A 12,315-nucleotide genomic window follows, 5' to 3' on the forward strand; every position below is an offset into this window, starting at 1 on the left:
TAAAGGCCTTTCCACTTTGACCCATTTCTGAGTAGTTATGGCCGTGTGTGTAGCTCAGGGAGGGGGAGTTGACTTCTGGTACAATTATAGCAGTTCCAAAACAGTGACAAGTTTCCATCTTAACTAGGTTTACACAGAGCATCACGAGGAAAATAATTATAGACCAACCTCAGTGTGTGCCACCATCGGCTCCTCCTAGGTGAACAGAAATTGTGATTGGTGCCTGGCTGCGTAGGTGTGTGTGTGTCCTGGGCTATGAGTGTGTGTTCTAATTTGGGCGCATTCCTGGCTTGTGTAGATTGGTATCATGTGTTGCAGACAGGGTGCCAACCAGGGACAGAGGACCTGCAGTACAGGACACCTCACAGTGACCCCTGCATGCTACGACCACAACATGGAACAAACAGACTGGTGTTTGAGCAAATGAACCCTACAACGTAATGATCAACTCTAACAAAACCAAGTCAAAATCAACATCACCATAAATGACCAAGCCAGACTGGAGCAAAGCTCTGCTTCATGAACGCTTTGTGACCATACGGACCATGAAATACTTGACAGTTCAAATCTTTAATAAAGACCCTCATAGTTTGCATACAGGAATATGGACCATGTTACACAAACTCCTTTGCGCACAAACACACATCTTCAAGTACTGGATGACATGGTTGCAGAGTACACGTGTTCACACACAATAAGGGGCGTGTACCAACAGGATATCGCAAGCATGAGGTTCCTGTATGTTTGACCGGGACTCCCTAAAAACACAGCACTTCCATACAGCTATGACCGTGACTTTTCGTAGAAGGTTACGAGAGCATTTTTGCTAACCCTAACCTTATTCTCCTAACCTGCTACGAAAAAGTAACTTCCGGTCATAGCTGTATCGAAGTGGCGTGTTTCTGGGGTAACACATATACACTTCCTCTTTACGGCTTTACCACTTCCTGTGTGTGTTGCTTTGATGTATGTACACTATATATATATATATATATACAAAAGTATGTGGACACCACCTTCAAATGAGTGGATTCGGCTACTTCAGCCACACCTCTTGCTGACAGGTGTATAAAATCGAGCACACAGCCATGCAATCTCCATAGACAAAGATTGGCAGTAAAATGGCCTTACTGAAGAGCGGGGCCACGGAGTGTGGAAGCGTGTAAAAATCATCTGTCCTCGGTTGCAACACTCACTATCGAGTTCCAAACTGCCTTTGGAACCAACGTCAGCACAATAACTGTTTGTCAGGAGCTTAATGAAATGGTTTTCCATGGCTGAGCAGTCGCACACAGGCCAAAGATCACCATGCGCAATGCCAAGCGTCGGCTAGAGTGGTGGAAATCTCACCATCATTGAACTCTGGAGCAGCGGAAACGCCTTCTCTGGAGTGAAGAATCATGCATCACCATCTGGCAGTCCGACAGACAAATCTGCGGTTGGCGGATGCCAGAAGAGCGCTACCTGCCCTAATGCATAGTACCAACTGTAAAGTTTGGTGGAGGAGTATTAATGATCTGGGACAGTTTATGGTTTGGTCTAGGCCCCTTAGTTCCAGTGTAGGGAAATCTTAACGCTACAGCATACAATGACAATCTAGACAATTCTGTTCTTCCAACTTTGTGGCAACAGTTTGGGGAAGGCCCTTTCCTGTTTCAGCATGGTTTGTCGACATCGTTGTAGAATAACTTTACTAACCTGCACAGAGTCCTGACCTCAACCCCATCAAACACCTTTGGGATGAATTGGAACGCCTTCTGTGAGCCAGGCCTAATCATCTAACATCTGTACCTGACCTCACTAATGCTCTTGTGGCTGAATGGAAGTAAGTCTCCGCAATGTTCCAACATCTAGTGGAAAGTCTTCCCAGAAGGGTGGAGGCTGTTATAGCAGCAAAGGGAGGACCAACTCCACATTAATGCCTATGATTTTGGAAAGAGATGTTCGATGAGCCGGTGTCCACATACTTTTGGTCATGTAGTGTATGTCATGCGTTTAACCTGACCAGTGAGGACAGGTGGACTGGTTCCAGATACACGTATTACTAACACACAACAGGCCTGCACAGATTACAACGTCTTGATATGGTTCCTGAGATGTTAACTCCAGGTGTTGTGGGATCTGAGACACCTATACTGTCATCCTGAAAACAACACTAACCTCTTCAGTGTTAAAGGTAGATCTGAGGGAACTGGATAGGTGCAATATATACTTAACTTTCCGATGGGCTCAGGGAAGCTGCCATATTGCTAACACCTATCAGGTTTCTATCGATCTGTATGTGTCAGACGGTAGGGCAAGGGGCTATGAGGGGCTTCTGACTGTTGCGTCAACTTGTGTGTGTGTCCAACCAAGTCTACGCTGTGTATGTGCGTGTTCACAGTTTAACTGTGTGTATGTGTGTTTACAGTGTCATTTGTGTGTGTTTAGTGCAATGTATGTGTGTCAGTCCGTCAGATCAGTCTCAGATGTGTTTGTGGGACTTGTGTTTCTTGTGTTTCTTCTTCTTTCTGTCCTCTCTGTCGTCATGGCGCCCTCTCTTGGCCTGACTGGGTCCACTGCTGCTGCTGTCACTTTCGGACTCCTTCCTCTCTCTCTTCCTCTTCTTCTTCTTCCCCTTCTTCTCCTGAGGAAAGGGGAGGAGAGATAAGCAATGAAAGACAAAGAAGAATCAAACTGCTAGAGTTTTATATCACTACATGAATCATCTATTTAAAATGTTGGTTATTCTGCAATGATGCAACTTCTCTCAGGACAGAGAGACATGGTCACCAGGGGGTGTTCACCCAAGTGTTACATTTTACAGGAGCCATAAATACCTCACACGAGAGAGAGATAAACAGACCACCGTAGGCAGACCTGGCTCTCAACAGAGAGCACACTGCCCACAAAATGAGGTGGAAACTGAGCTGCACTTCCTAACCTCCTGCCAAATGTATGACCATATTAGAGACAAATATTTCCCTCAGATTACACAGACCCACAAATAATTCCAAAACAAATCCAATTTTGATAAAGTCCCATATTTATTGGGTGAAATACGACAGTGTGCCACCACAGCAGCAATATTTGTGACCTGTTGCCACAAGGGTAACCAGGGAAGAACAAACACCATTGTAAATACAACCCATATTTATGTTTATTTTCCCCTTTTGTACTTTAACTATTTGCACATCATTATTACACTGTATAAAGCCATAATGACATTTGAAATGTCTATTTAAAATGAAAACTTGAGTAATGTTTACTGTTAATATTTGTTTGTTTATTATCTATTTCACTTGCTTTGGCAATGTAAACAAGTTTCTCATACCAATAAAGCCCTTTGAATTGAGAGAGGGAGAAAGAGCCACTGTATACTATTGATAAATACCCCTGGCACCAATAAATCCTTACCATGGAGACAGGAATATAAAACCTTGAGTTCTATGTCACTCTGTGGTCTTTACCTTTTTCTCTTTTTTCTCCTTTTTCTTCTTCTTGTGTGAGTCCTGTGGAGGTTGGGTTTTGCGGACTGCAAGTGGGATGAGGTTGGGGTTGATAGGCTCTTTCTGTAGCTGCTGAGGCTCATCATCGCCCTCCTCAGGTATCAGATCATACTGCAGCCCTGGGGCCGAGAAACAGTCCTTAGCAAAGTGCCCTGAGAGAAAGAGAGAAACAGTCCTTAGCAAAGGGCCCTGAGAGAAAGAGAGAAACAGTCCTTAGCAAAGTGACATGAGAGAAACAGTCCTTAGCAAAGTGACATGAGAGAAAGAGAGAAACAGTCCTTAGCAAAGTGACCTGAGAGAAAGAGAGAAACAGTCCTTAGCGAAGAGACCTGAGAGAGAAAAACAATCCTTAGCAAAGAGACCAGAGAGAAAGAAAGAGAGAGAGCGAGATCATATGCTACATTAGGATGGAGGTAAACAACAGGGGCCGTGTGTAGAGGCTTTTGTTCCAGTCCAGTTCCAAACACACATAATTCAAGAATTGATTGAAGGTCTTCAGGATTAGTTGAATCCGTTTGTCTAGAGAATGTGTTCATTAGGAATATGAATGGTTATTTGAATGTCCGAACGGACATTACTATTTGAATACTTGTGAGTATTCATTTTTTGTGATAACATTTGATTAAAGGCCTATTATAACACTGAAAAGGCTTTTTTCTCAATTAAAATACCCATGTGACATTGTTACATACAAGGACATTTCAAATGATTAATTTAATAAAACAAACTTTTCAATGAGAAGGAGAAGGAGAAGGCTACAACGAGAAACCAACAGGTAGGCTGTTTTATCTGAATGGGGTTGAGGAGAAAGCACAGCATGTGGCCTCAATTAGCTTAGCTAGCTAGCGTCTCTAGGCTACTCCTGTCAAGACAGGCACTTAAATGGGATGATAAATAACATGATAAATCATATTGTAGCTGCTACTAGTTAGCAAGTCATGGCTGTAGCTGAGTTGCCTTGGCATCTCTCCCTCTTCCTCAGTCTGTTCGCTCACAGCTGCAGCTATAGTGCGTGCAGGTTTTGAATATCCAAGAAATTCATGATACTATTGGAATAGTGAAAATATTTCAACCCCCCCTAGTGTTCATGTGGCTGTACCTTTGCAGCCACACTTCTTGCAGGTGGTGTTGAGTACAGCCTCCAATGTGATCCTCCGTCCTGTACCATCTTTGAACTGTCTACGCCTCCGCTCATCCTGCCTACACACACACACACACACACTTGAAAAAAGCAGCAATAGCCAATCATCGTATCAGTGCACCCAAACAGACACAAATACATACTCTGCTATGACATTGTTGGGGTCCAGGTCTTTCCCTGTTCCTTGATTGACAGCTTTCATTGAGAAGGAGAGCTTCACCTTGTCATCACGCATCTGAGAAAGATGGAGGGAGGGAGAGGTAAGGCCATGTTCGGAACCATTTTCTCATTAGGGAGAGATGGAGTTTATTTACGTGTATGTGTCTGCGTGTTACCTCTCTCCCGATGACCTTGATCCACACCTGCTCTCCCACGTCAACGACTTCTGCAACATTCTCAACCCTACATGCTGACAACTCACTGATATGAACCAACCCTGAGAGAGAGCGAAAATAGATCAAGTGGGAGAGATAGAGGGAAGAGGTAGAAAGTGAGGAGAAAGAGTAGTGCCTCAGAAGAAACCGTAATACTCAAAACAGACAAAGATAATATAAATCAGAAAGAGATCATGAAGTCAAAGATATTGTAAAGTGAAAGATGCCCAAAGGTGTCCGCATCCTTCCCAGCCGAAACAATTCGGAAGAGTTTGTGCATATATCATGGCGACATTTTGTGACGTTTCTGTTCATCTTGGACTTGGGTAAGGTTTTTTTCTCGATGCCCGCCAAAGTTCGGGAGCCAAAGTCTACACCGCTTCGTCAGTGATTGGTCAACAGTAGGAACTCTTCAATAAAGTCCTTGTTGTCATTCAATGAGAGACAACAGGTTTTCATGCACATTTTGTGGGGAAAAATAATGCACCAACCATTAATTAGATGTAAAATTGCATGACTAAGATCTCCAAATGAATGACAGATTATTTGAGTTATATTAGATTAATTCTGACTTTTGAGGAAGTATACTGGCTACAGCGTCTCAAAATGGACAAACTGTACTATTGACGCTTTTTTCTCGTTTTCCAAGCAAAGGTCTTTTAAGGGAGCATGAGAGCACACTCGTTCAAGGCACCAGCCGAACTGAAGCATGCTGATGCCTTAAGCCTACCCTGCTTCCTGTAGCCAGGAATCTTGATGAAGGCTCCGTAGGTCTGTACAGAAGCCACCTCTCCCTTCACAATACTGTACATGGCTGGCAAGCCATCTAGTCCTGCAGGCTCCTGCTGGTCATGGTCAAAGTCTGCCATGATGATGATGGCGACTCACAGTATAACTCTCTCCCTGCAGACACACAGAAGGACAACTGGGTTAGGTAAGGAGATGATCATCATGTAAAGACTAGGTGCAACACCTCAATCTAAACATTCTGTAATGTTGCACCCCACTGAATACGCCTGGTTATGTATTTTGGCACTCTGCTTTGAAACTGTGTACCCTTCCTCCTTCGTAATGCCTTGTTAAAAGGAATCACTGATCTAACTAGCTAGCACAGAATTTTCTACCAACCTTAACTTGGTGATACTTTCTCAATTCCTGACTTGGAAGACACCAAGTCTTTTATACATCCATGTCTAGTTGCAGGGGGTTCGTTTGAATTTAGAAAATGCTCTGTTATTAAATGTAATCATTGTTTTGCTCCATGATGTAATCCAACAATGTGTACGCCGCCATCTTGTCTATTTCAAATATTCTCTCATTGATCGAGACTGACGAGTGTCATCATGACGTGTGGCACTTTGGGGTGGACACCCACTTGTCTCAATCAACGAGACAAGATTTGAAAAAGAAAAAAGATAGCGAGGTAGACATTGTTTATCAGCCAGCTGGAACAGTGTCTGACTAGGCAACATGTTAAATAGCTATACATACAGTATAGAATACATGGCTGGATGTGGGGTCAACTAGCTACTGTAAGCAACCTGAGTAACTTTGCCAACAAGCAGTATGTTGCTGAGGGTGACAAACTGATTCAAAATGTAGCCGTTTTACCTTTTCCTGTTTTTAAGCACTAGATTGATGGGCTGGCTGGCTAGCTAGGCTAGCGAGTTTATATAGCCTATGGCTAGTAGCCTTGGCGTTGTTAGCTTGCCCTACCTTAGGGGCAAATATACGTATGTACACTTCTTATAGGGAGATATGTAGCAATCAAATCTTAATCCGCACCTACACACGTTTATATAAACACTATTATATATTATAGCTACCTTGTGTGCCGAGTATTTATTTTTGTAGTCTGTTTCAGATGTTTTCTTCCGGTTCACGGGCCATGGTCAACAACAATGATAACCAATCAAGGTTAACAGAGGATCTGCGAACCAATCAATCGCCCTGAGAACCGGAAGTACCTCAGACCGCTCTTCACTTCGTACTTGTGTCGAAAGCGGTTTGTTGAAAGAAGTTCATTTATTCAAATCGATTTCTGTTATACACCATCGTGTTCATTGAGTTGTTAAACCATGATTGAGCCAAAGAAGAGACCGGGGGACATGGCTTTGGTTCCTGCCGGCGGAGTCAAGAGGCCCAGGACGGAGCTGATCGCCGCCGCACAGTCGCAACAGCTCGTGGCCATGGTAAGAAAGGAGGGGGTCATCAACATTCAACAAGGGGGAAGTTCAATTTCGCTAGTTAGCTTCAGAGAGTTGTTAACTACCAATGTTTTCAGTCTTTCAACTAGTAACAGGAAAATAACCTCAATTGCAGCTTTGATACGCTGTGACTGAGATATGCACTTGTTTACTAGTTAAGGCTATCCAATGCATATACTACTAGTAAACTTATTTTGATCGCTAGATAGCAAGTAGAATTGTTTTACTTTATCAGCTAGTTTAATCAATACCAGGATTGTTAGTGGGCCATGCACATACAGTAACGCTCTGAGAATAGTAAGTGCGTCTACCTGCCTGCCTGTCTGTGACGGTGTAATATGATAATCTAACATGTCCCCTCTTCAGGGCCCTCCCCGCAGCTCCAGCCTGCAGGCTCCCATCATGCTGATGTGTGGCCATGAGGGAGAGGTCTACTGCTGCAAGTTCCATCCCAATGGAGCCACCTTGGCCTCCTCTGGCTATGACAGGCTCATCTGTGAGTGATATATATATATATATATATATATATATATATATATATATATATGTGTGTGTGTGTGTGTGTGTGTGTATGTACAGTACCAGTCAAGAGTTTGGACACACCTACTCATTCAAGGGTTTTGTTTGATTTTTTTTTACATTGTAGAATAATAGTGAAGACATCAAAACTATGACATAAGACATGGAATAATGTAGCAACCAAAAAAGTGTTAAACAAATCCAAATATATTTTAGATTATTCAAAGTAGCCACCCTTTGCATTGATGATAGAATGCCAAGAATGTACAAAGCTATCAACCAGCTTCATGAGGGATGCTTTTCCAACAGTCTTGAAGGAGTTCACACATACTGAGCACTTGTTGGCTGCTTTTCCTTCACTCTGCAAATGAGAGTCCCACTAAGCGCAAACCAGATGGGATGGTGTATCGCTGCAGAATGCTGTGGTAGCCATGCTGGTTAAGTGTGCCTTGAATTCAAAATAAAGCACCCCCACAGCATCACTCCTCTTCCTCCATGCTTCACGGTGGGAACTACACATGCGGAGATCATCCATTCACCTACTCTGCGTCTCACTAAGACGCAGCAGTTGGAACCAAAAATTTCACATTTAGACTCATCAGACCAAAGGACAGGTTTCCACCGGTCTAATGTCCATTGCTCTTGTTTCTTGGCCCAAGCAAGTCTTCTAATTATTGGTGTCCTTTAGTCGTGATTTATTTGCAGCAGTTTGGACATGAAGGCCTGATTTACCCAGTCTGCTCTGAACAGTTTATGTTGAGATGTGTTTGTTACTTGAACTCTGTGAAGCATTTATTTTGGCTGCAATTTCTGAGGCTGGTAATTCTAATGAACTTATCCTCTGCAGCAGAGGTAACTCTGGGTCTTCCTTTCCTGTGGCGGTCCTCATGAGAGCCAGTTTCTTCATGGCACTTGATGGTTTTTGCGACTGCACTTGAGGAAGCTTTCAAAGTTCTTGACATTTTCCAGATTGACTGACCTTCGTGTCTTAAAGTGATGATGGACTGTCGTTTCTCTTTGCATATTTGAGCTGTTCTTGCCATAATATGGACTTGGTCTTTTACCAAATAGGGCTCTCTTCTGTATACCACCCTACCTTGTCACAGCACAACTGATTGGCTCAAATGTATTAAGAAGGGAAGAAATTCCACAAATTAACTTTTAACAAGGCTGACCTGTAAATTGAAATGCATTCTAGGTGACTACCTCACGAAGCTGGTTGAGAGAATGCCAAGAGAGTGGGCAAAGCTGTCATCAAGGCAAAGGGTGGAGATTTGAAGTATTTCAAATATAAAATATATTTAGATTTGTTTAGCACTTTTTGGGGTTACGACATGATTCAACCCGGGCCCAGGTGTGTCCCATTTCTGACGACCCTCCCGGATCCGCCCACCAACATCCCGTTAAGGAAAACGAGAGCAAAGAGAGAGAATACGGCAGACGGAGTGAGAGTGTCGTCACAAATGGGAGAAACTCTCCAAATACAGGTGTGCCAAGCTTGTAGCGTCATACACAAGAAGACTTGAGGCTGTAATTACTGTCGAAGGTGTAAAGGGTCTGAATGTTTATGTAAATGTTTTATTTTTAATACATTTGGCTAAAATGTTGTTTTAAAAAAAACTGGTTTTGCTTTGTCATTATGGGGTATTGTGTGTAGATTTATAAAAAAAATAACATGTATATATTTATTTATATATATATATATATATTTTTTAGGGAGGGCTAATGTAACAATGTGGAAAAAGTCAAGGGGTCTGAATAGAAGGCACTGTGTGCGTGCGTACACACACACACACACACAATACTCTCGCTCACTTGACCTAACTGGTGACACTCATCCATCTCCCTCTCTCTACAGTGATGTGGAATGTGTATGGGGATTGTGATAACTTTGCCACCCTGAAGGGACACAGTGGAGCTGTGATGGACCTTCACTACAACACAGACGGCAGGTAGGATATATATTCACACACACAAACTCGCTCAGGTCCGGTAAAAACGTGATGTAGTTGTTGGGTCAATATCACGTGTGTTTAATGACCCTTTCCCCACCTGTGTGTGTGTGCAGCCTGCTGTTCAGTGCCAGTATAGATAAGACAGTGGGAGTGTGGGACAGTGAGACGGGCGAGAGAATCAAGCGTCTAAAAGGCCACACCTCCTTCGTTAACTCCTGCTACCCTGCTCGACGCGGACCCCAGCTCGTCTGTACCGGCAGTGACGACGGAACTGTCAGGGTAACCATGCCTACCACAGACTGCTTTAATTAAGCCAGTGTTCTTCAAACCTGGTTCTAGACAACTACTGTGTGTGCAGGCTTTAGGTCCATTCCAGCATTACTAACATGCCTGATTACCTGATCAAGTTCTCTTACGAGCAGTGCATTTATTGAATCAGGTGTGTTAACACTGAGCTGGAACTAAAACCTACCCTGTACAATCTTTCTGAGTGTTGTTTGACTGTTGTAAGTGAAGGACAGCCGTAATTAGGATATTGTTGTGTTTGTTAACAGTGTGCGCGTGTGTGTTGTAGCTGTGGGACATCCGTAAGAAGGGGGCGGTCCATACGTTCCAAAACACCTACCAGGTGTTGGCTGTCACATTCAACGACACCAGCGACCAGATCCTGTCTGGGGGCATCGACAATGACATCAAGGTACGTGTGTGGGTTTTGATAGTGTGAAAGAAAGACCTGGGCCCATGTCCACAAAGTATCTCAGAGTAGGAGTGTTGATCTAAGGTTAGTTTAGCCTTTTAGGTCATAATGAAAAATATCATATGAACAGATCCTAAATCAGCACTCCAACTCTGAGATATGCTTTGTGGCTACGGGCCTGGATACTACCAGGAGGCAAGGCTACTGTGCCATACAGTGATCAACTCCTTGTGTAGGTGTGGGACCTGAGGCAGAATAAGCTGGTCTACAGTATGCATGGTCATGGTGATTCTCTGACTGGACTCAGCCTGAGCTCAGAGGGGTCCTACCTCCTCTCCAACTCCATGGACAACACAGGTCAGTGTGTGTGGGTGTGTCATATTTAAATGCATGTGTTTGTGTGAGATACATTGTCACATACACATGTTTAGCAGTTATGCCGGGTGTAGTGAAACGCTTGTGTTTCTATCGCCAACTGTGTGTGTTTACAGTTCTTGATTATGTGTACAAATGTGTATTGTCCTGCAGTGCGTATTTGGGACGTCCGTCCGTTCGCTCCCAAGGAGAGGTGTGTTAAGATATTCCAGGGGAACATTCACAACTTTGAGAAGGTAAATAAAATACCTTTGACCAGAGAGTGTTTTGATTTTGGAACTGGACAAAGACTTTCAGTGTGAGTGTCAATATTTGTGCTCATATCATGTTTGATAAGCCTAGTGGCCTGCTATAGCATGGTTATGGCATGTTAATACACTCTGTATAGGTTTAGTTTATAATACATTGCTGTGTCTGCAGAACCTTCTGAGGTGTTCCTGGTCCGCTGACGGCAGCAAGATTGCAGCAGGCTCAGCCGACAGGTGAGCACACTCTCCGCAGTACGAAACCTCAACATAAATGCACCAATCCCCTCTTTTATGATCCTTTATAAGCTGTGTGTGTGTCCAGGTTTGTATATGTGTGGGACACCACGTCTCGTAGGATCCTGTACAAGCTGCCAGGCCATGCTGGGTCAGTCAATGAGGTCGCCTTCCACCCTGAGGAGCCTATTGGTGAGATGGCTTTATATCTGTCTGGCTATTCACACTCTCCCTCTTTCTATTGCTTTTAAAAAAATAAATCATTGAGTGCTTAGTCACTCTCTCTAATATATATATATTTATTTATTTTTCCATTGAGTGCTTAGTCTCTCTCTCTCATTTTTATTTTGTTACTTTCCCACAGTCCTCTCTGGTGCCAGTGACAAGAGACTCTACATGGGAGAGATTCAGTAGGACTGTTTGTGTGTGTGTGAGAGAGAGAGAAGGGTAATTGTGTGTACATCTGAGTGTGTATGTTCTGCTCCGTTGTGTGAATGATCAGTACTCTGTACTTTTTTATGCTTCTATTTAATAATGAGACAGTATTTTGTGTTTATAATTTCTAGTCACAACAACCAACACCTGTAATTTTTTGTTGTATTTCTCTTAATAAACTACTTCTGGAAGAATGTTGTTCTTCCGTTTCCTGTTCTTGTTGAAGCTGAATATTTGGATGTCTTTACTCTGAAACTATTAGTATGTCCTTTTGTTAAACTCTCACACTCTTAATAAACACAGCCATACAACCAAATAGGGGTTTAAATGGCCATAAGGTTCAATTGACTTTTAGAATATCAAATCAATATTGAGCAATCTAATCAAAGTAATAGATTATTTAGATTTCGTTTATGCAAATGTATTTGAATTATTTAACCACTAGCTGCCAACCATGACAGAGCATGGTCCTAGATATTGTATTATTCTCACTCTTATTTCTGCCCGGTAATTCCATTATTTTATTTTTATTCGCTGCTAGTCCTGTTTCTTTTGTCTCTGCTGAACGTCTCGCGCTCCACGGTTTCACTACCCACAGGGCCGGTCCTATATGTTCTGCCCCACCTGGACAACAGTTGTGAT

At 43.0% G+C, this 12,315-nt stretch overlaps 2 protein-coding genes across 4 annotated transcripts; one reads left to right on the forward strand and one right to left on the reverse strand.

Annotated features, from left to right (window-relative positions):
• Nucleotides 1-551: 551 nt before the first annotated feature.
• Nucleotides 552-7,192, reverse strand: zcchc17 (zinc finger, CCHC domain containing 17). 3 transcript variants are annotated; one of them, XM_020505230.2, is made up of 7 exons: nt 6,830-7,192; nt 5,734-5,906; nt 4,965-5,065; nt 4,773-4,864; nt 4,588-4,688; nt 3,450-3,640; nt 552-2,626 (listed from the first exon to the last, which is right to left on the reverse strand). In XM_020505230.2, the coding sequence occupies exons 2-7, from the start codon at nt 5,870-5,872 to the stop codon at nt 2,465-2,467; spliced, it is 786 nt and encodes a 261-aa protein (XP_020360819.1). In that variant the 5' UTR covers nt 5,873-5,906; nt 6,830-7,192; the 3' UTR covers nt 552-2,464. The 3 variants fall into 3 exon arrangements, with proteins under 3 accessions (XP_020360819.1, XP_031649124.1, XP_020360820.1); XM_031793264.1 differs by having other exon boundaries at nt 6,615-6,839; XM_020505231.2 differs by lacking the exon at nt 6,830-7,192 and adding an exon at nt 6,132-6,348.
• Nucleotides 6,952-11,889, forward strand: snrnp40 (small nuclear ribonucleoprotein 40 (U5)). The gene is made up of 10 exons (XM_020505229.2): nt 6,952-7,195; nt 7,577-7,706; nt 9,588-9,681; nt 9,798-9,963; nt 10,259-10,381; nt 10,618-10,738; nt 10,910-10,992; nt 11,177-11,238; nt 11,327-11,430; nt 11,603-11,889. Exons 1-10 carry the CDS (start codon nt 7,082-7,084, stop codon nt 11,650-11,652), a joined length of 1,047 nt encoding a protein of 348 aa, XP_020360818.2. The 5' UTR covers nt 6,952-7,081; the 3' UTR covers nt 11,653-11,889.
• Nucleotides 11,890-12,315: the final 426 nt, after the last annotated feature.

This window comes from Oncorhynchus kisutch, linkage group LG17 (assembly GCF_002021735.2).
Source record: "Oncorhynchus kisutch isolate 150728-3 linkage group LG17, Okis_V2, whole genome shotgun sequence".
In the NCBI taxonomy this organism is placed as follows: domain Eukaryota; kingdom Metazoa; phylum Chordata; class Actinopteri; order Salmoniformes; family Salmonidae; genus Oncorhynchus; species Oncorhynchus kisutch.